Source organism: Geospiza fortis, unplaced genomic scaffold (assembly GCF_000277835.1).
Source record: "Geospiza fortis unplaced genomic scaffold, GeoFor_1.0 scaffold178, whole genome shotgun sequence".
In the NCBI taxonomy this organism is placed as follows: domain Eukaryota; kingdom Metazoa; phylum Chordata; class Aves; order Passeriformes; family Thraupidae; genus Geospiza; species Geospiza fortis.
In genome coordinates, this window is record NW_005054466.1 from 966,004 (window position 1) to 987,257 (window position 21,254).

The window sequence follows — 21,254 nt, forward strand, 5'->3', positions numbered from 1 at the left end:
GGACATCACCTCCGCCGTGTGACACCCCCGGCGACACCGCGGCTGCTCCCGGCGGTGCTCCCGCTTCCCGATGGATTCCTGGGGAATTCTTTTATGTGGGTTTTGTACTTTTGTAGGGATTCTGGGGGGTGGGATGGAGACCTTTGGTGGCTGGTGCCTGGCTGGGCGCATTAAACGTGTCACTGGGTGCCACCAGGGTTTGTGTCCTCAGGTGTCTGTGTGTCCGTGCGTGTTCCAGGGATGCGTCCCTTCCGGTGTCCCCAGCGTCCCCAGGTGTCCATGTGTCCCTGGGATGTGTCCCTTCAGGTGTTGAAGTATTCCCAGGTGTCCCTTCTGGTGTCCGTTTGTCCCCAGAATGTGTCACCTTGGGTATCCCCAGTGTCCATGGGATGTGTCCCTTCAGGTGTCCGTTTGTCCCTGGAATGCGCCCCCTGGGATCTCCCAAGTGTCCCCAGCTGTCCATGAGTCCCTTTGGGTGTTTGTGTGTCGCTAGGATGCACCCCAAGAGTCCCCAGGTGTCCCTTTGTCCCCAAGATGTGTCCCTGCATCCCTGGGATGTGACTGCTCAGGTGTCTGGGCTGGGTGTCCCCAGGTGTCCCGCATGTCCCCAGGGCCATGTCCCAAGGATGGGACCCCTCAGGTGTCCGTGTGTCCCTGGGCATCCACGTGTGTCACCAGGACACGTCCCGGGGTGTCCGTGTGTCCCACACCCATCCCAGACCAGCCCCAGGAGGAGGAGGGGACACCCCAAAGACCCCAAGGCAGGTGGCACTGGGGACAGAAAAGCCATTTCTAACCCCAAAATGCTCCCAGGTCACCCCAAACTTCCCTTCCCAGGGGGTCCAGATTCCCAGGAATGCTGAGGGTGACAGGAGGTCCCCAAGGGAGAGGGGACATCCCAAGCCAGGTCCCCCTTGTGGCCCTGCCCAGCGTCGATTTTGGGGTTTGGGTTTGTTTGGTTTTTTTTTTTCTCTTTTGATTTTTTATTTTTTCTCTTTTTTTGCTCTTTTTTCTTTTTACATAAAAAGTTCCGTAAAAATTGGATAAAGTAAAATGCTCGAAGCAGTAAAATCAATCTTATCAACATGGCCAGAAATCTGCAGTATTTACAGGGAAACGGAGGAAACCTCGCAGAACCAAAAGGAAAAACCAAGGAAAAAAACCAAAAAAAAAACCCTAAAATCTGGGAATAGCCCCCCAAAGTCTCCTGCCAAACGTTCCCGTGGGATAGGCACGTTTGGGGCTGAAAGCAAGGGGAAAAAAGCAAATTATTATCAATATATTCACATATACGTTAAAATATAATACAGAGCTTGGGAGCAGCGCCGCCAGAGCCGGGCTTGGCAAAGCCTGGATCAGCAAAAGCAGGCTTGGGAAAGCCCAGCTCGTCTCCTCAGCGATGGGAACCAAGTTTGTTTTCCTTAAAAAACCAAAAATCCATCTTCTTAATAATAATAATAATATAATAATAATAATAATAATAAATTCACAGGTTGGTGGCTCGGGAGGGCGAATCCCAGCGGGAATCGGGGCTCCCGAGGGCCGGGGGTTATTCCAGGGGCTATTCCAGCTCCGTGTCCTCTTTGGGCTTGTAGAGGATCCCGAATTTCTGCATGTACTTCTTGATGTATTCCTTGGTTTTGTGTTTGACGTTCTCGTTGCACTCCAGGTCCTCGGGGTTCTTGCAGTACTTGAGCTCCTTGTTCATCACTCCGTGGGTCAGCTGGGGGAATGCTGCAGTCAGGCCTGGAACTCCCACCAAGCCCAGGCCTGGCCTCTCCCCAGGCTCCTGTGCTCCCACTTCCCAAATACTTCTGATTCCCAAATATTCCCTGAGCCACTGTCATATTATTCCCCAAATATTCCCTAAATATTTGGGGTTGTTCCCTCAATATCTGCTGTTATTTTCCAAACATTCCCAAGCTATTTTCTTATTATTCCACAAATATTCCTTTACTTCCAGATATTGCCCAAGCCATTGTTATATTATTCCTCAAATATTCCCAAATATTCCTGAAATATTTGGGATTGTTCCCTCAATATCTGCTGTTATTTTCTAAATATTCCCAAGCTATTTTCCTACTATTCCCCAAATAGTCCCTGTTATTTCCAGATATTGCCCAAACTATTATATTATTCCCCAAATGTTCCCAAATATTCCCCAAGTATCTCCCAAATATTCTCTAAATATTCTCTAAATATTTGGGGTTGTTCCCTCAATATCTGCTGTTATTTTCCAAACATTCCCAAGCTATTTCTCTATTATTCCCCAAATATTCCCCCTCTTATTTCCAGATACTGCCCAAGCTATTGTTATATTATTCCCTAAATATTCATCAAATATTCCCCAAATATTCCCCAACTATTTGGTAGTGTTCCCCAAATATCTGCTGTATTTTCCAAACATTCCCCAAGCTATTTTCCTATTACTGCCCAAATATTCCCTGAGCTGCTATCATATTATCACCCAAATCTTTCCTCTTATTCCCCAAATACTCCTCAAATATTCCCCAAATATTCCCTGAATATTTACTATTGTTCTCCCAATATTTGCCATTCTTTCCAAACAATCCCAAGCTATTTTCCTATTACTCCCCAAATATTTCCTGTTTTTCCCCAAATATTTCCTATTACTCCCTAAATTATTTTTCTATTGCTTCCCAAATACTCCCCATACTATTCTCCTATTATTGCCCAGATATTCCCTAAATATTTTCTATTATTCCCCAAACAGTCCCTAAATATTTCCTATTATTACTCCGTGTTGTTTATCTATTATTCCCCAATTATTCACTATTATTCCCCAAATATTCCCTCAGCTGCTGTCGTATTATTGCCCAAATCTTTCCTGTTGTTCCCCAGATATTCCCTAAATATTTCCTACTGTTGTCCCATTATCCCCCCACCATTTCTCCTCCCCCCATCCTCCAAGGAGCTGGAGGCAGTTGGAATGACACAATCCCATTCCCTGGGGCCATCCCTTGGTCCCCATGTCCCCACACCCCACTGTCCCTGCACCTCCCATGTCCTCATGTCCCACATATCCCTGTGTCCCCAAATCTCTGTGTCCTGTACTTCCCATGTCCTTGTGTCCCTATGTTCCTGCACCGTGTTCCCACATCCCCGTGTCCCAGTGTCCCCATGTCCCTTTATCTCTGTGTCCCCATGTTCCTGTACCCTCCATGTTCCCATGTCCCACATCCCCCTCGTCTCTGTATTCCCAAGTTCCCATACCCCTGCTGTTCCCAACTCCTTAAACCACATGTCCCTGTGTCCCCATATCCCTCTATCCTGTGTCCCCATGTAACCCCATGTCCCTGTGTCCTCATGTTTCAGCATCCCCATGTCCCCATGCTCCCAGGTCCCACATTCCATATCCCCATACCCACTGTCCCTATGTCCCCGCATTCCTGTGTCCCCATGTTCCTGTATCCATGCTCCCATACCCACTGTCCCTGTGTCCCCACATCCCTGTGTCCCCATGTTCCTGCATCCATGCTCCCATGTCCCACACCCCCATGTCCCTGTGCCCTCCATGTCTCCACATCCTTTGTCCCCGTGCCCCGCGCATGACCACGTCCCTGTGTCTCTGTATCCATGTCCCCATGTTCCCATACTCCTTGTATCCCATGTCCCTGTACCCTCCACGTCCCCACGTCCATACATCCATGTGTCCCTGCACCCACCGTGTTCCCACATCCTCGTGTCCCCATGTCCCCGTACCCTCCATGTCCCCCCACATTCCCACCTTGCGTGCCAGGTGTTTGAAGTCCTCGGTGGTGGTGATCCGGCCCACCTTGCAGTCGGGTTTCCGGTAGGGATTCAGGCACTGCACGATGAACTGGGACATCTGTGGGACACACAGGGCGCTGGATCCACTCCCTGCTGCCACCATCCCATCCCATCCCATCTACAGCCCCATCCCATCCCATCCCATCCCATCCCATCCCATCCCTCACCTCTTTCCTGAACACCTCCTTGCTCTTCTTGGCCAGCTCACTGGATGTGTCGGCTTCTGCCGTCTTGGGCTTCTTGGAAGACTGGAGATGGCAACACAGGCATGGAAATGATTCCCTGATTCTGCCTTGGGGACGGCACCCCTGTCCCACAGCCTGGTGGGCAGCACAGCTTCCAGCCCATTCCCAGGGACATTCCCAGGGACATTCCCAGCCCAATGCTTGCACTCTCCCCAGTCCAATCCAGACCTTCCCAGCCTGATCCCAATGACCTTCTCAGCCCATTCTGAGGAGCTTCCAGGCCCATTCCAGCGCTCTCCTCAGCCCATTCCCAACACCCTTCCCACCCTTCCCAGCACGTTCCCCAGGCTGATCCAGGTACAATTCCCAGACAAATGCCAGCACGCACCCACCCCAAACCAGGGATTTCCCAGCCCTCTCCTGGTGCTCTTCACAGCCCTACCCCAGCAAACTTCCCCACCCAGCCCTGGTGCATTCCCCACTTCAATCCTGGTGAACTTTCAGGTGAACTTCCCAGTTCATCCCAGTGAACTTCCCAGCCCAATCCCACTCTGATCCAGGCACACTTCCCAGCTGATTCCTGGTGAGCTTCCCAGCCCAGTCCCAGCACACTCCACATCCCAAAGCAGGCATTCCCAGCCCAATCCCAGTGAGCTCCCCATCCCGATGCCAGCACACTCCTCGCCCCAATCCAGGCACAATTCCCAGTCTGATCCCAGCACAGTCCCCAGCCCAGTCCCAGCATTTCCCAGCCTGGCTCCTGGCACACCCCAGCTTGGGCCTGACACATTTCCCAGCCCAATCCTGGCACAATTCCCAGCACACTCCTGGGCTGGGAGGCACAGGGACCACTCCTTGCTCTTGTTTTCTTTGGAAAAAAAGCTGGGAAAAGAGCAGGAGTGGGTCCTGGGGAAGTCAGGCTGGTCTATAGTGGGAATAAGTTCTGTGGTGGTGGATTTTCCTTCAGGAATTCCCTGGGAGGGCTGGGGCCCCCCAAGAGCATTCACACGGATTATCTTTAGCTACAGTCAAGATAAAGGGAATTTTCTAGGAATTTCTGGCTGCTTCCCTGAGTACTGATCCCTGATTTACCAGCAGAGGAGAATCCGCTCCAGCTGCATCCCGGAGCCCATCCCTTCACTCTGGATCCACACCCACCTCCCACACGCTCCCATCCCAAACTCTGCCATTTCCTTGGAGCCTAAGAAGGGAAAAGCAGCATCCCTGCACCAGCAGCATTTTCTGGGAGAAGTCTGGGATCCAGGTCATCCCAACTTGGATTGTAAGGACAGGAAGAACAAAAGGATTTGTAAAAGGTTTGGAAAGCTGGGGGGGCTTTCCCTTCTCCTTCTGCTCTTTGATGATGACCCAGTATTTCTTTTAATTAAAAAAAAAAACCACTTTTTAATAGTATTTGACACTGAAAAAAAAGCAGGAAAAAAATCCCTTTCAATCCCTAAAAATGTGCCTGGCTGTAGGACAGAGCTGCAAAATCCCGGGAGCAAAGGGACAGGGCGTAAATCAGCCGTGCCAGGGAGGTTTTATGGCCGAGGCTTGGCCGGAGCAGGGACATCAAAGCTCCTGCTGCAGCCCCAGGCTCAGCTGCCACTTCAAAAGGCCGGGAATGGGGAGCAGATGGCTCGGGATGGCTCCGGCACCAAGCCCTGCAGTGCTCCATCGGCAAAGTCACTCCTAAACCCTCCTCATTCCCAAACCCTCCTCATTCCCAAACCCTCCTCATTCCCAACCCCTCCTCATTCCCAAACCCTCCTCATTCCCAAACCCTCATCATTCCCAAGCCCCTTGTCATTCCCAAACCCTTCCCAACCCCCTTGTCATTCCCAAACCCTTTGTCATTCCCAAACCCCTCATCATTCCCGAGCCCCACTGTTCCCAAACCCTTCCCGAACTCCTCTTCATTCCCAAACCCTTCTGAAACCCTTCCCCATTCTCAAACCCCTCATCATTCCCAAACCCTTCCCCATTCCCAAACTCTTCGTCATTGTCAAACACTTCCTAAACCCCTCATTATTCCCAAACCCTTCCCAAACCCCTTGTCATTCCCAAACCCTTCTACCGCCCCAAATCCTTCTCCACTCTCAGATCCCTCTCTATCTCCAAACCTTTCCCCACCAAATCCTTCTCCACCCCCAAATTCCTTCGCCATTACCAATCCCTTTTCCATCGTTAAATCCTTCCCCACCCTCAAAATCCTTCTCAATCACTGAACTCTTCTCCATAATCAATCCCTTCTTCACCTCAAAATCCTTCTCCATCACCAAACCTTTTTGCACCCCAAATCCCTCTCCACCCCCAAACCCTTCTACATGATGATTCCCTTCTCCATCAGCAATCCTTTCTCCACCAAACCCTTCTCCATCCCCAAATCCTTCTCGTCCACCCAAACCTTTCTTCCACCAATCCCTTCTGCACCCCAAAATCTTTCTCCTCCACCCAATCCTTCTCCACCAATCCCTTCTCCATCCCCAAACCCTTCTCTGCCCCCAAACCTTTCCCCATCCAACCCCTCTCCACATGGGATCAGGGCAAAAATTGGTGTCAAAGTTGGCAGGGAAGGATGAGGAGGAGAAATGAAAACTCCATTTCCAAGCTCCTCCTTGGGCCAAGGTGCCAATTCCTCCTTGGCAAATTCTTCCTAGTTTTAGGCTAAAATTCCATTTTAAATTTATTTTAATATCAAAACCCCCATAGCAAGGCCTTCCTCCCTCACCCCTCCAAAGTGAAATGCCATAACCCAAAGGCTTCCAGGAAAACTAACACAGGAAAATCCCCAGAATGGTGCTGCCCCTATTTTCCAGCCTCTGGAGGAGATGGGAATGGAGAAGCCACAAAGATGGGGGGAAACCAGCCTGGGAGGGGATCAAGAAGCCAAACATTTGGGAAAACCTGGGATTCTCTTTTCCAGCAGCTGAGATCTGCTCCACTGACACCAACCTTCCTATGGAGAACCAATGGGCAGAGACAAACTCATCCCAAATCCCAACTTTTTCCATCTAAAAGGATGCAAAACCTTCAGCATCCAGCCCAGTGTCCCTGCCTGCCTTCCTGCTGGGCCACTCCCTCAGGAAAGCAGTTTTCCAAGGGAAAACCAGGATTTCAAGTGTGCTTTAAAGGGAACAGTGATCCTGGCTTCTCACTCCTCTTGTACCTTTCCATCAAAATCCTCCCCCACGGCCCGGGAGCACCGGGAATAGCAGCAGCAGCTGTCAGACACGGTGCCAGAGGGTTTAATCCCTCCTGGGTGGGTTTAATCCATCTGGGAAAGGTGTGGGCTGGGGAGGAGGGTAAAAAATCCAAGGAATGTGGTTGTAACTTCAGGGTGGAAGCGTTGGAGGCAGGAGCTGCGACCATGGGAGCTCAGTGCCAGGAAAAACCCAACCTTCTGGCCATCCTGGCCCAGAAGAAAAGAATTTAAGCTCTGGAGTGAGCAGGAACCACCTCAGCCTGAGGTCAGCCAGAGCCATGGCTCATTTAGGAATGAGGGATTCAGGGAAATTCAGGGATTTTGGGTTTGGAGTGAGCAACCAAACCTGAAGGAGCAGCTGGTTCATGTACGCCCTGAGGTGAAACCTATTGAGGGGTCCCCTCAGCCCTCAGCTCCTATTTATCCCAACTTCTGGGATAAAAGCCCACATTTATGGAAGCACCTTCCCCTGCTGCTCCCTCTGCTGTGCAGGCAGCACTGAGACCCTCGGAATTCCATGGGAAAACAATTCCCAAGCTGGAAAGCACCAGCACAGATCCACTTCCCTGCTCAGAAGAGCCCAACCTTCTCCTCAGCACCTCGTTCCCATCCCAGGGATGCTCCCAAACATCTCCAAGCTGCTCTCCACCACTGAACTTCAGCTCATCCCTCCACAGGGATGCATTTCCCAGCTATTCCAGCTTCAAATCTCCCTTTGGAGCCTCCAATCAACATTTTCTTGCTCAATCCCAATATCCTTCAACCATACTTGCAACCCCAAGATCCCGGAATACCAGGGAATATCATGGGGTAAATGTGACACTGATCCAGGGATAAAAATCCTTGAAAAGGCTTCGCTGGATTCCTCTGTGGAAGCAACAGCCCCTTGGCTGAGCAGGGAGTGCCAGCTCTGAGCTCATTTTCCAATTAACTTTTTTCCAGGGAGATAAATATTTGTCCGTAATTTCATTGGAGTGAACTCGCCAGGATTCCTGGCTGGAGCACTCCGAGGCGTTCTGGGAATGGGATTAACCCTTGGCATCCTGGCAGCACGTGGAAAGGCAGCAGCAGCCACGTGGGATGTTCCTGGGTGCTGCAGGATGGACAACACCTCCAGGAAAACCCCAAGGAATGTGGGAGCAATGGAGCAGCAGGAAAACTGACTCCTCTCTTTCCATGGATTTTCTCCAGCTTGTTAAGGAATCAGAAAGGTATGGGAAACACTCCTGAGCTACACCCTTAGTTTGTCCTTTTTCAATGTTACTCCCCCTCATTCCCACTTTTCTGGCCAGCTCCACACAGAGGTTGGAATCCAGGGCAGAACTCCAGGGAAGTCCGGTGTCCATTCGACACCAGAACAGCCGAGCCCTGAGTGCGGCCAACGGAGCCACTCCAAGGGATCTGGGGCCACTTCTGTCCCCCTGCCACCTCCCAGCCCCACAGTGACCTCCCATCCCATGGTCTGCCCCAAAGATTTGTCCCCCTCACCTTCATGGGGTTCTCGTCGTACGTGGGGGTGCCGAGGTCCATCTCGGCCTCGTGCTCCAGGCTGGCGTCGTCCCCGGGGCTGTCCCACGTTGGAGGATCCCACTGGGTTTGTCTGGAGGAAGGAAAACACACCACTGACACCTCCTGAGAGAAACTGGGACCTGCTCATGGATTATCCCATCAACTGGGACATCCAGATTCATCAGCCATCAGAACTCCTGGCACGCGGAATTCACGGCCTTGCTCTCGATTTGAAGGTTTCTAAGTTGGAGAAGGTTAAAACCAAGCAGGAAGAACAGAAAAAAGAGAATCTGCACCATTTTCTACCATGGTGACACTGTGGGATCAAGGATGTTCATCACCGGGATGGAATTCCCAGCATGGAAAGGTGGGAACATCCCAGCAGAGAGCCCAGGGAAGGCTCACCCTGCACCAAGGTTCCCTGGGGGTCTCCTCATTTCATCCCAAACTTCCAAACAACACAATTCACCAATTCCTGCTCCACTGGTTTGAATTCCAGGTGTTTGAAAGTCTCCTGCTGTGCTGGAGCAGGGAGGAATCCAAAGGGGAGATGGAAAAGATTTATGGATGCAGGGAAATGTGTGCGAGGAGCAGGAACTGACAGCAGGAAATGGATATGGAAGAAAATATTCCTGCTTATCCTTTCAGAGGTGGATCCCCATCCACACCTCCCATGGAGTTGTAAATTTTAATGGAGTTCTTTTTAGAAGCTTAACGTTCATTTTAATTTCAGGTAAATTCATAGGGATTGATCAAAAACCTGGTTCTTTCCAAAACTGATGGGAAAGGTGTAGGAAAAACATTGGGAATATTGTGTTTCTTCCCATGGAAGTGGGAGCTGGGCTCTTCTCCCAAAAAACATGCAAGAGGACAAGAGGGAACAGCTTCAAGTTGTGCCAGGGGATGTTCAGGGTGGATACTGGGAAAACTCCTCCATGGAAAGGGCTGTCCCTGGACAGGGGGGCAGTGCCCATCCCAGAGGGACCTCCAAGCCCTGTGGATGTGGCACTTGGGGACAGGGGTCAGCGATGCCCACACCCACCTGGTGACCACGTGGTAGTAGTAGATCTTTCCCTCGGGATCCCGGGCTGTTTTCCAGTTGGGAGGGAGGACGATGGTTTTGGGTTTGGGAGGGGAAGGCGGAGGCAGATCCAGGAGGTTGTTGGTGACCACCAGCTCTGGCTGCAGACAGCACGGAAAGGATGAAGTTAAAGTTGTGAGGGGCCCCAAAAGGTGCCCTGGCAGCTCTTTATCCCACGGGAAAACCCTCCCCATCCCTCTGGACGCTCACCTGCTGGATGGGCTGGGGCTGCCCGGCCGCCACGATGGTGGTGACGGCCGCAGGGGGCTGCACGATGACTCCCTGCGGGTGAGCCGTGTAGATCTGCTGGCCCTGGATGTACTGGAGACCTGGCTGGGCGTAGCTCTGGAACAGGGAATCACACTCAGCTGCTGTTCCCAAAAAATCCTTCGCTGCAGGAGCGCAGCTTCCACCAGACCAGGTGTCCCTGCCTGGCCTTGGACACCTCCAGGGATCCAGGGGCAGCCACGGCTGCTCTGGGAATTCCATCCCAGCCCCTCCTCACCCTCACAGCCAGGAATTCCTTCCCAGCATTATCCTCAGATTTTTGTAATATCATTAATTCTGGTAGCTCCAGACTCTGCTTCTAAAAGCCAGTGTAAGGTGAGCTCCCACATCCATGTTCTACTCATTTCCTCAGCTTTTATCCACAAATTTCCATTTAACAGTCAAAAAACCAAAATACTCCTGCAAGCTGCAAATTCCCGATTGTCCCCAACAACTATGGAATCACCACCGCTGGATGTGCTCAGTGTCCCCCATCCCTGGATGTTCTCAGTATCTCCCATCCCTGGATGTGCTCAGTGTCCCCCATCCCTGGATGTTCTCAGTATCTCCCATCCCTGGATGTGCTCAGTGTCCCCCATCCCTGGATGTTCTCAGTATCTCCCATCCCTGGATGTGCTCAGTGTCCCCCATCCCTGGATGTTCTCAGTATCTCCCATCCCTGGATGTGCTCAGTGTCCCCCATCCCTGGATGTTCTCAGTATCTCCCATCCCTGGATGTGCTCAGTGTCCCCCATCCCTGGATGTTCTCAGTATCTCCCATCCCTGGATGTGCTCAGTGTCCCCCATCCCTGGATGTTCTCAGTATCTCCCATCCCTGGATGTGCTCAGTGTCCCCCATCCCTGGATGTTCTCAGTATCTCCCATCCCTGGATGTGCTCAGTGTCCCCCATCCCTGGATGTTCTCAGTATCTCCCATCCCTGGATGTGCTCAGTGTCCCCCATCCCTGGATGTTCTCAGTATCTCCCATCCCTGGATGTGCTCAGTGTCCCCCATCCCTGGATGTTCTCAGTATCTCCCATCCCTGGATGTGCTCAGTGTCCCCCATCCCTGGATGTTCTCAGTATCTCCCATCCCTGGATGTGCTCAGTGTCCCCCATCCCTGGATGTTCTCAGTATCTCCCATCCCTGGATGTGCTCAGTGTCCCCCATCCCTGGATGTTCTCAGTATCTCCCATCCCTGGATGTGCTCAGTGTCCCCCATCCCTGGATGTTCTCAGTATCTCCCATCCCTGGATGTGCTCAGTGTCCCCCATCCCTGGATGTTCTTTACCCTCTTACTCTCTTACCCTCTCATCCTCTCTCCCCCTCTCTTCTCTCAGGCCTGCTCTGAGCTGTGGCTGGCAGCTCCCAGCAGGGCCCTTTGCAATAAACCCCAAGTGCCACAACCTGGCTTCGGAGATCTCTTGTCTCCGCCGTCCCAACCATCCTACCCTGGACGCTCCTACAGTAACTCAAGTGTTTTCCCAGCTGGCTCCCCAGGTTCCGTGGGTGTTCCCAGCTGGAATTACCTGGACGATGGGCGGGGTGGTCTGCGAGTAGGGCGAGGTCACTCCGTAGACGGTCTGGCAGGTCTGGCCCTGGTAGTAGATGGCAGGTTGGGACTGGGCCGGGGAGTAGGGCTGCTGCACAGCCACGGGGGGCTGCTGGCTGGAATCCCACACGGAGCCGTAGCTCTGGCTCTGCACGGCCCCGGCCGTGGCCACCGGCAGCACGGCCACATTGGCCTCCTGGTGCACCACGGCGGCGTCGCCCTGCGCCCCCACGTACTGCGGCGTGGTCACCTCCATGGTGGTGGCCACGTGCTGCACCACGGGCACCGGCTGCGCCGTGCTCAGGGCCGGCTCCACCGTGTGCCCCACCAAAGTCTGCGAATGCTCGGGGTATCCCGCCGGGGAGCACATGGAGTCCATGCTGGGCGTGGGCAGCAGCACCTTGCCGGCGTTGGGGTTGCTGGGATCCACGTAGGCCTGCATGGGGTACCCTGGTGGGTATCCCATGAAGCTGTGGTGGGGGGTTCCATATCCCATGGAATCGTAGGGAAGCGGGGAGGTCATTCCCAGGTTCTGGAGCTGCTGTTGCTGTTTCTGGGCTTCCCGTTGGGCCACCTCCTGCTCGAAGAGCTTCCGGCGCTCCTCCGTGGACAGCTTGTTGCGGTCCTTGGGCCGGACCTTCTTCTTGGAAGATGCTGGGGTGTCATACCTGGGAGAGAGGGAACAGGGAAAGCACCTGTGAGGCCTCAGGAAGCTGCAGGCCCAGGGCTCCAGGAGCAAAAGGGACAGTGGGAAACCTGGAATGCCCAACGACAGCATGAATTCCTAAAAACATTCCCTTTTTCCAGCTGTTTGACCAACTCAAGAGGAACATCCGCTGATCCCAGCACCAAAAGGGACAGTGGGAAACCTGGAATGCCCAACAACAGCATGAATTCCTAAAAACATTCCCTTTTTCCAGCTGTTTGACCAACTCAAGAGGAACACCTGCTCATCCACAGGCAGCCAGGGCAGAGGATGAGCAATCCCAGTGGATTGGCCAACGTCAGCCTGGATGCCACAGAAGTTGTCTGGAGGAGCTGCTCTGGGATACCTGGAGAGGGAGGGAACATCTCCAATGGAAGCCAAGGAAAAGTCACAATCTGCAGGGTATCCCAAACAGGCCCTGCTGGAAACACTCCACCATGTTTACCCCAAGCAGGACAAGCAAGGAATTTGGAAGAGGCTCCCAAACAGGAGCAGCTCACAACACAGCATCTTCCCCCAAAAATTCCAGTGCTGGGGTGAGAATTCCATCCTTCCAGCCCAGAACCCCCACACGGGAGCTGCAGACACGGCCAAGAACAAGGGAATCACAAGCAGCACTCTCCTGTTTGGAATTCTGCTCGCTCCCAAACTGCAGCTTCAGCTTCAAAAAATAATGGTGTGGATGGGTTTTTTTAATTCCTTAAGAGTTTTCATCCCAAAACGCGCAGCAGCTGGAGGGATTTTTCCAGGGAATTAAAGGAGGAGGGGAAAAAAAAAGCCTAAGGACTTTGATCAAAGCCCAACCAAGGAAAATTTCAGATCAAAGGTGGATATTTCCAGACGTCGTGAGTGTGGTAAAACAGGGATTACAAGGAAAAATGCTTTGCAGCCTTAATATAATGGATTCTACAAAGCATCCAGGATATTCTCCATATATTCTGTGTTCCTGGGATCCATTTACATATCAAAAGCACATTGCTACCAACAGATCCGCTGGAGCTGTTTCCAGGCATTCCCAGAGGAGCTGCAGGATCCGTTAATGGGAACCTCATTGTCGGGAGGAGTTTGATTTCCCTAATTAAAGTCTTTCCTGGCACTGCCTGGAGAGTTTGGAAGAGAAGCAGCTGCCACGGAGGGAGTGGGAAGAAGGAAACCGAGGGTTCAGCATTCCTTTCTCCATCTATTTGATTATTTTCCTTATTAAATCCCTGGGATAACAGAGAGGGATGCTCAGAGTGGGGAGAACATTCCCAGAGAAGGAATTTGGTCCTTCACTGACACAGACACGGCACGGGGGAAGGGCCAGAGCAGCAGCTGCTCACCCAAAAAATGCTTGTTCTGTTTAAAATAACCCCCAAAATCCAGATTTTACTTCCTGGGGATGTTTCCAGCCTCGTTACAGAGGGATACATTTACGTCTGTATTTTTCATCCAGATGTTTCCAACTTTCCCAGCTCAGCTCAACGCGAGGTTTCCTCGTCTGGCTGACTCGGCACCAATTGTTCCCTAATTACGGAGTGGCTTTGAGAGGGACAACAGAGAAGTGACTTCTTTAAAGGAAATTCCGTGGTATTTCTGCTGCCTTTAACACGATCTCCAGGCTCTCTGAACTGCAAGACATGGAATATTTTCCTTCTCCTCATTAGAATTTGCATGCTCGGCCGTGGCAGTGATGCCACCATCCCCAAGGAAAGGCAGGAGACCTGGAACCAGCCTGCTGGGATCACACCCCCTGGCCTGCTGTCCTTACAGGTATTTTTAGGGAATAACCACTCAGCCAAGGAAGTTTTGGAGTTAGAAATCCTGGTTTGGGCACTGCTCCCTCCTGTACAGGCAGGGATTGCTCCAGGTTCAGAACAATTCCCAGCACACTGGGAAGAGGTGGAGCAGGAGAAGGGAATGGGTTTTGAAGGACCCTGGGAGCTCTTTGCATTAGGAGGGCTGCATCCTGGAATTCCCAGATTCCCCATCCCTGGCAGTGTCCCAGGCCAGGTTGGACAGGGCTTGGAGCAGCCTGGGACAGTGGAAGGTGTCCTCATGGACTGGGTGGGCTTTAAGGTCCTTCCAACCCAAACCGTTCCACGATCCCTAATTTCTGTGCAGGAGATGGCACAGCCTCCCTCACTTCCCACCTCACCTGAGGACGGAGGCGCAGGTTATCCCAGAGAAGAAGCCACCAACACCAAGGAACCACCCAACTCCCATCAGGATTGAACCTCACCACCAGCATTCCTCCAGAAGAAAACTCCCATCCCCTTTCCTGGGGGCTTTCCAAAGACCCCCAGGCCTGTTTTCCCTGGGGGTTTTACCCAGGAACGTGGCAGATCCCTGGAATATGGCAGCTCCCTGCCACCACTTGCCTGTCCTCTGGCCTCTTTGTCCCCCTCTCGTAGGCTGAGGACGGAGGGGACAGGGAATCTCTGCGTCTCTTCCTCTCCTTGCTCTGGCTCTGCCACTCTGGATCCCGCTCCCGGCTCAGCACGGGGTTCTTGGGAGTGGGGGTCTGATCCCGGAGCCCACCCGGGTCTCTCCCACGGTCAGCTGTTGGGAAAACAGGGAAAAAAGGGAGGAAAATTTTGTGATTTGGGTGTTTGGGTCCCCTCTCTTAGAAACAGCCTCAAGTGGTGCCAGGGGAGGTTCAGGTTGGATATCGGGAATATTTCTCAGGGAAAAGGATGGCCAGGGACAGGGCAAGGGTGGAGTCCCCACCCCTGAAGGGATTTAAAAGCCACGTGGAGGTGACACTTGGGGACATGGATCAGTGATGGCCTTGGCAGTGCTGAGGGATGGTTGGACTCAATCTTGGAGGGCTTTTCCAAGCTCACCAATTCCATGATTTTAGTTCTAGGTTGTTCCATGTCACCCTCAGGGCCCCATCTCTCCCCACCCACCACTCAGATTATCCTCCCCATTCCCAGGAGCTGTTTCCCAGGAGTTGGAGCTATGGAGGCAGAACATCCCCTGACATTCCCAACTGGGAAAATGAAGCAGTTTCATGGGAGAAGGTGAGGAACTTACCACTGCTTTCCTTTTCCGCTTGGCTCTTCTTCGGGATGCGATAGACCTCCTGTGGAAAAGCCACCAGCAGGGTCACAATTCCAGCTGCTCCCAAAACCAGCCCAAACAGCCAAGAATCCCATAAATCATACATTTAAAATAGGGTCTCTTGAAGGAAAGTTCTGGGGTTTTTTGTGGTGCTTTCCATATATTTCCTCTGCTCAGTGTTTGGGTTTTGATGGATTTCAGTGGAATTTTGGGGCAAAGAGCTGTAGGGTCCTACACCCTCCAAGGTGGCAGAAGAGTGTCCCAGCAGCAGCTCCTGCTGTCCCTGTCCTGGTCTCCAAGGCAGTCTGAGATGACCCAGCAAGGAGCAGGAGTTGGGCTGGGTGATCCCAACAGATGCCATCAGCCTGGAGTCATTCTGTGGCTCTGTGATCCTGGCTCTGGTGGCCAACATCTGCTCCCCCTGCTCAGGGACCGCCCCTGGGCTTCTCCCAGCTCCCAACAGCCTCACTGGGGACAGGGTCACACTTCCATGATGTTCCCAAGCTCTGATGTTTGATGTGGGAGCATCCCAAGGGGAACGAGCAGGAGCAGCTCTGAGTGACCCCTCTGACCAAGGAGCTGCAGAAGCTGCTGAGATCAGACCCCAGCACCCACCACGCCTTCAGCAGCAGCAAACCCCAAACCCTCTGCTCATCCAGCTCCTCCCTCAGCACAGGGACCGGGAGCTGCTGCAGGGCTGGAGCCAGGCTGGCAGAGCTGGGAATGTTCCCCTGGAGAGGAGAAGCTCCAGGGAGAGCTCAGAGCCCCTGGCAGGGCCTGGAGGGGCTCCAGGAGAGCTGGAGAGGGACTGGGGACAAGGGATGGAGGGACAGGACACAGGGAATGGCTCCCAGTGCCAGAGGGCAGGGATGGGTGGGAGATTGGGAATTGGGAATTCCTGGCTGGGATGGAATTCCCAGAGCAGCTGTGGCTGCCCCTGGATCCCTGGCAGTGCCCAAGGCCAGGCTGGAGCAGCCTGGGACAGTGGGAGGTGTCCCTGCCATGGCAGGGGTGGCACTGGATGATCCCAAAGTTTCTGGCAACTCCAGGTGGAGATGGCACCGTGGGAAGAAAGAGAAGAAGAGCTGGGAATGGGGACCAGAACTTCCCTAAAGTCCAGGTTCAGCACAATGTCCTTGTTAAACCCCCTGGACTGGGCAGGAACAGCCCTTCCCATGTCACTGGAACCAACTCTGCATCCCCCCAGGTAAGAAATGAGGTTTATTAGAACCTCCTCGTGCTCCATTTTATTTTTAACTGGAATATTCTGGCATTCCCAGGGCAAATCCCATTTTACCTCTGTGATGCTCATGATCCTACAGAGGTTTTACAGCATTCCTGACTGTCCAAGTACCGGAAGGTTGGGAAGAAAAGCTCATTTTTATTCAATTCCTGCTTCTATCAAGCCCTTGCTCTGTCCCCTTCCTGAAGGAATACAGTATTCCCAAGAATTCCCAGTTATTTCCAGCAGGATGTGATGAACCAGCTGGTTTGTGCCTGATGGAGCATCCCTGCTGGAGCAGCAGCTGCATCCCAAAAAAAAAAAAAACCATTAAATCATGAAGGAGATGCTCAGTTTAACACAAATAAATTGTTTTGGGGAGCTGGGCTGACATTCCAGCTTTCCCAGAGCACCTTCCCTAAAATATCCTTTCATTTAGGCCCTGGATGAGGCAGAGTGGGAAAAAAGATGGATTTGACATTTCCTGGGGGTGAAGGCTGCTCCAGCTGGGAATTTAAAGCTTCCACATGCTCAGAAATGTGGAGTTTACCTTGACTTTACTCTCAGATTTTACAGAATATCCTCTTTTATTTAAATTCCTTGAGTTTTTAAAGCTGTTTGGGAATTAATTAACGGGTGGCTCAGGGGGCTCATTAGCAACGTGTTCACCCCCAGCACTGGATGGGCTAAAAATGAGAATTTCCTTTAGCAGAAAAAAAGGGAAGGAGAAGAAACCCAGCTGTGGTTTGTCCACAAGGCAAAACCACTTCAAAAGTGCTGCTGCTGGCTAAAAAAAAAGGGATTTGGGCCAAGATTTTTAGGTTTTTAAAGATATTTTTGCTTTTCTGTGGAGCTCAAACACACCACATGGAGTTTGAAGCATCTACAAAAAAGAGAGGCATTGAAATTCCAAAAAAATGCCCTTCAAATAAAGTTTTTAAAATTTATTTATGTCTTTGCTATGGGCTACAATACTCCAAATCCATTTTTTTCAGATAAAATGTAAAGAAACAAAACAGCAGCTCCATGTTTGGGGTGGGGAGGGATGCAGGATAAACCCATAATTATATAGGATTTATATATTTATAAATGATGTAATCCATATAATGGAATCATGGAATGGTTTGGGCTGGAAGGACCTTGGAGCTCATCCAATTCCAACCCCGACCACGTGCAGGGAACCTCCCACCAGGCCAGGGTGCTCCAAGCCCCACCCAGCCATCATCTACGGATTTAATTTTATTCTCCTACAGAATTCCACAGCTATGGATGGCAGGAAAGACTTTGCCTCTCCCAACCTCGTGTGGGATGGAGGTGACCAAAGGGGCAGGTTCTGAAGCCCCAAAATCACCTTCCACCAGTGGGTTTTGCCAGGATTTTTTTATTTCCCACGTTAAACACCTAAAAATGTTCATTTTCAGAGCAGCACATCCAAAAAATTCCCCCAAGTCTGCCCTGGCTGTTCCCAGGGAGAATGAGGAGCCACCAAGGAATGGGATCATGGATGAACACTATGGATGTCCAGGATAAGGAGCCACCAAGGAATGGGATCATGGATGAACACTATGGATGTCCAGGATAAGGAGCCACCAAGGAATGGGATCATGGATGAACACTATGGATGTCCAGGATAAGGAGCCACCAAGGAATGGGATCATGGATGAACACTATGGATGTCCAGGGGGCAATGAGGAGCCACCAAGGAATGGGATCATGGATGATCATGGATGTCCAGGGGGCAGTGAGGAGCCACCAAGGAATGGGATCATGGATGAACACCATGGATGTCCAGAAGGACAACACAAGTATTGGGAAGAGCTAAACTACACCAAGTCCCCAGCTCCTAAAAAAGAGCTGTCCAGTTAAGAGCAGGATGGGGAATGGAAATCACTGGGAAAAAGCTCAGTGGGAAGAGAAGGAGGATAAGGAGCACCTGGCGTAAGGGTACTCAGCAATCCTGGCACTGCCACACTGCCATGCCTTGCTCTAACTTCACCAGGACATTGGGGTGCCCACTCCAAGATCCACCCTAACTATCTGGCCAGCCCTACAAAGTCCAGGAAGCCCAAAACCCAAGGTGATGATGAGCAGGGAGTGAGCTCCGTGCTGGTGGAGAGAAACTCCAGCCCCGCTCAATGGAGCCTCCAGCATCCATCCCATGTGGGAAGATGGAGGCAGCAAAGGCTTTGAACCAGGAACAAACAGAGGGATCTGTCCAAATTGCTCCATGAGAAGCAGATGGTGGTCAGAGCAGGCTGGGGAAACTCCCAAGGAAAGCCAGTTTTATTTTTGGAAACGGAAGCTGCTGGCTCGGAGCTGCAGAATTCCTCAATCAACGCGGCCGCCGCTAACGGGCTCCAAATGGCTCCCGAGCTCCCAGCACGGCTTTGAAGGGACTGCACGCAAAATTAAATGCAGGAGGAAAAGTGACACGAGTCTGTTCGACACAAAAGAGGGGGGAAAAAATGGGATTTAGGCTGCCCAGCCTCAGGCACAACCCAGCCTTGGCTTGGGAAAGGGAAGAGAGCTGCAGGATGGAGTCACGGCTCAAAGGGTTCCACAGTGGGAAGGAAGATCGTGTCTCGATGGAACCTTCTCCACAAATCTGTCCCTCAGCTGCCAGTCATTCCTGAACTAACAGCTGGACTTGATGACCTTGGAGGTCTTTTCCAACCTGAATGATTCCATGATTTATCCTATGATTCTATGAACTTCTGTTGAATGTTGAAGGAAGAACGCAACCAAATCCATCCCTTGCCAGGGCTGGATCCTCTTCCCTCCCTTCCTCTCTCCTCTCCTCTTTTTCCCCTGCATTTCCAGCACCACCCCAAGGGATGGAGCAGGTAAAGAGGGAGGACCAGCACCATGAAATCCCTGCTTGAAGGCCAGAAGATCCCACAGCAAACCACGGCCTGGCTGCTCCCCAATCCTATTGTTTTCCCCAGCTATTCCTTGCTCTAAGTTATAACAAATTATAAAATTCCTGATTAAAGCACGAGATGTGCGTGCTGGAGCCAGAGCCAGGCACTCCAGGATGGCTTCACTGGGAAAGGGACAGGCCAGAGCAGCTTCAAGGCGCTTCAGTAGGATAAATCAGAGACTTGGAAAGATCATCCCAGGGGAAGATGGAAGCTCAGCTGCCTTTGGTCACCCAAGATGTCCCATTCAGGGTGAAATGGCCTCCTGGGGAGGTTCAGGTGGGATATTGGGAAAATTCTTTATGGAAAGGGTTGTCCAGCAGTGAACAGGCTGCCCAGGGCAGGGGGGAGTCACCATCCCTGGAGGGATTTAAAATCCTTGTGGATGTGGCACTTGAGGACAGGGGCAGTGGCGGCCTCAGCAGTGCTGGGGGATGGTTGGACTCAATCATCTCTGAGGGCTTTTCCAGCCTCACCAATTCCCTGATTCCATGATTATTAAGTGCAAAAAAAAAAAGTCCACTTTGGCCTAAGTCAGAGTGAGGACTCAGCCTTGAGCTCCAAGTCACCACAAACGCTCACAAGGCCAGAAGTATCCAAATAAAACCTTTCAAACCCAAGACTGGCTCTAACAAAAGATTTTTCCTAAAACCAAGACCTTCTCCAAGCCACAAGGAAAGGACCTGTGGATCCTCAGAGTCACAACCCTTTCCTAGAACGTGAGAGCCTCCTCTGGGGTGGGGAAGATTCCCAGAGCTCGGTCCCATGTGAGGCAGAGCGGCACCAAAACGTCCTCAACCTCAGCCCTCAAGAGGACGTTGGGAAGAGCTTCCCAAGCTCAGCCCTACGGCATGTTCCAGTGACTCCAAGAGTTCTGTTGGCCATCACACCTCCAGCACGGGCCTCTCCACACGGATCAGCCCACGGAGCCTTACCTGAGCACAATCCACCTGGAAGAACCCGTGGAACCACCACACCTGTGCCCTTGCTGGGTGTTTTGGCACTGGGAGGGAGTTTTCAGCCCGGGAGAAGCCATGCAGCGCTTCCTCGGAGAGCGGGAACGGCGCCCACGAGCCCGGGCTGAAAACTCATCCCACTGGGAATGTGAGTGAACGTGTGTCGTGCCGGGGGTGTGGCCGTGGCCAGCACTCCTCAGGGAGCCCAGGAAGGACTCACAAGTCCTGTGTGTAGAGGTAGAGAAAAAAATTAAGCTCACTTAATCCTTTCAGGCCAGGAGCTGGGATTTCCCCGGAGCGACGTCCATTGCCGGCAATGGACGCACCAAAATAACGTCGGCATCCCCGAGTTAACCACCTCTGTCCTCCTTTCACCTATCACACTGCTCATGCATCAGCCAGCTTCCCAACCATCTTCCCGGCTCTTGGCGCTATGTCCTCTCCCTTCTTCCGCACGGAGTTGGAGAAAAGGAGCCCCTTGGTCAGCTCTGGCTGCCCGGAGAAGCTGGATGGAAACGGTGGAAATTACAAGGGGGTCATCAGCAAGGCTGGAGAGGACAGCGCTAAAGTCACCACGTTTCCGACCCTCCCACCCCCCAGACAAGGCCAAGGTGTTCCACCACTCCAAAATCCCGGCTTTTCCAAAGCTTGGATGTGCTAGGAAAGGCACCTGGGGGTGAGTTATCCATCCCCCTTCCAGCTTGGATTTGTCTTTTAGACATCCGGGGTGGGCTTTGGTGGCACCTTATGAGGTGAGAGTTGGACAGAGGCAGTTAACTCCTGGAGCCATGAAAAAGTCCAGGACAGGATAAATA

General features: G+C 52.1%; 1 protein-coding gene across 1 annotated transcript in view; it reads right to left on the bottom strand.

Annotated features, from left to right (window-relative positions):
* Positions 1-965: 965 nt before the first annotated feature.
* SETD2 (SET domain containing 2, histone lysine methyltransferase) overlaps positions 966-21,254 on the bottom strand; it is a 40,508-nt gene continuing 20,219 nt past the window's right edge. The window contains exons 14-22 of the mRNA XM_031062808.1: positions 15,317-15,365; positions 14,659-14,839; positions 11,570-12,260; positions 9,983-10,117; positions 9,734-9,873; positions 8,671-8,782; positions 3,960-4,040; positions 3,749-3,850; positions 966-1,723 (exon numbers count right to left, since the gene is read on the bottom strand). Coding sequence (XP_030918668.1) covers positions 1,562-1,723; positions 3,749-3,850; positions 3,960-4,040; positions 8,671-8,782; positions 9,734-9,873; positions 9,983-10,117; positions 11,570-12,260; positions 14,659-14,839; positions 15,317-15,365 — 1,653 coding nt within the window. The 3' untranslated portion in view covers positions 966-1,561. The remainder of the gene's footprint in view (positions 1,724-3,748; positions 3,851-3,959; positions 4,041-8,670; positions 8,783-9,733; positions 9,874-9,982; positions 10,118-11,569; positions 12,261-14,658; positions 14,840-15,316; positions 15,366-21,254) is intronic.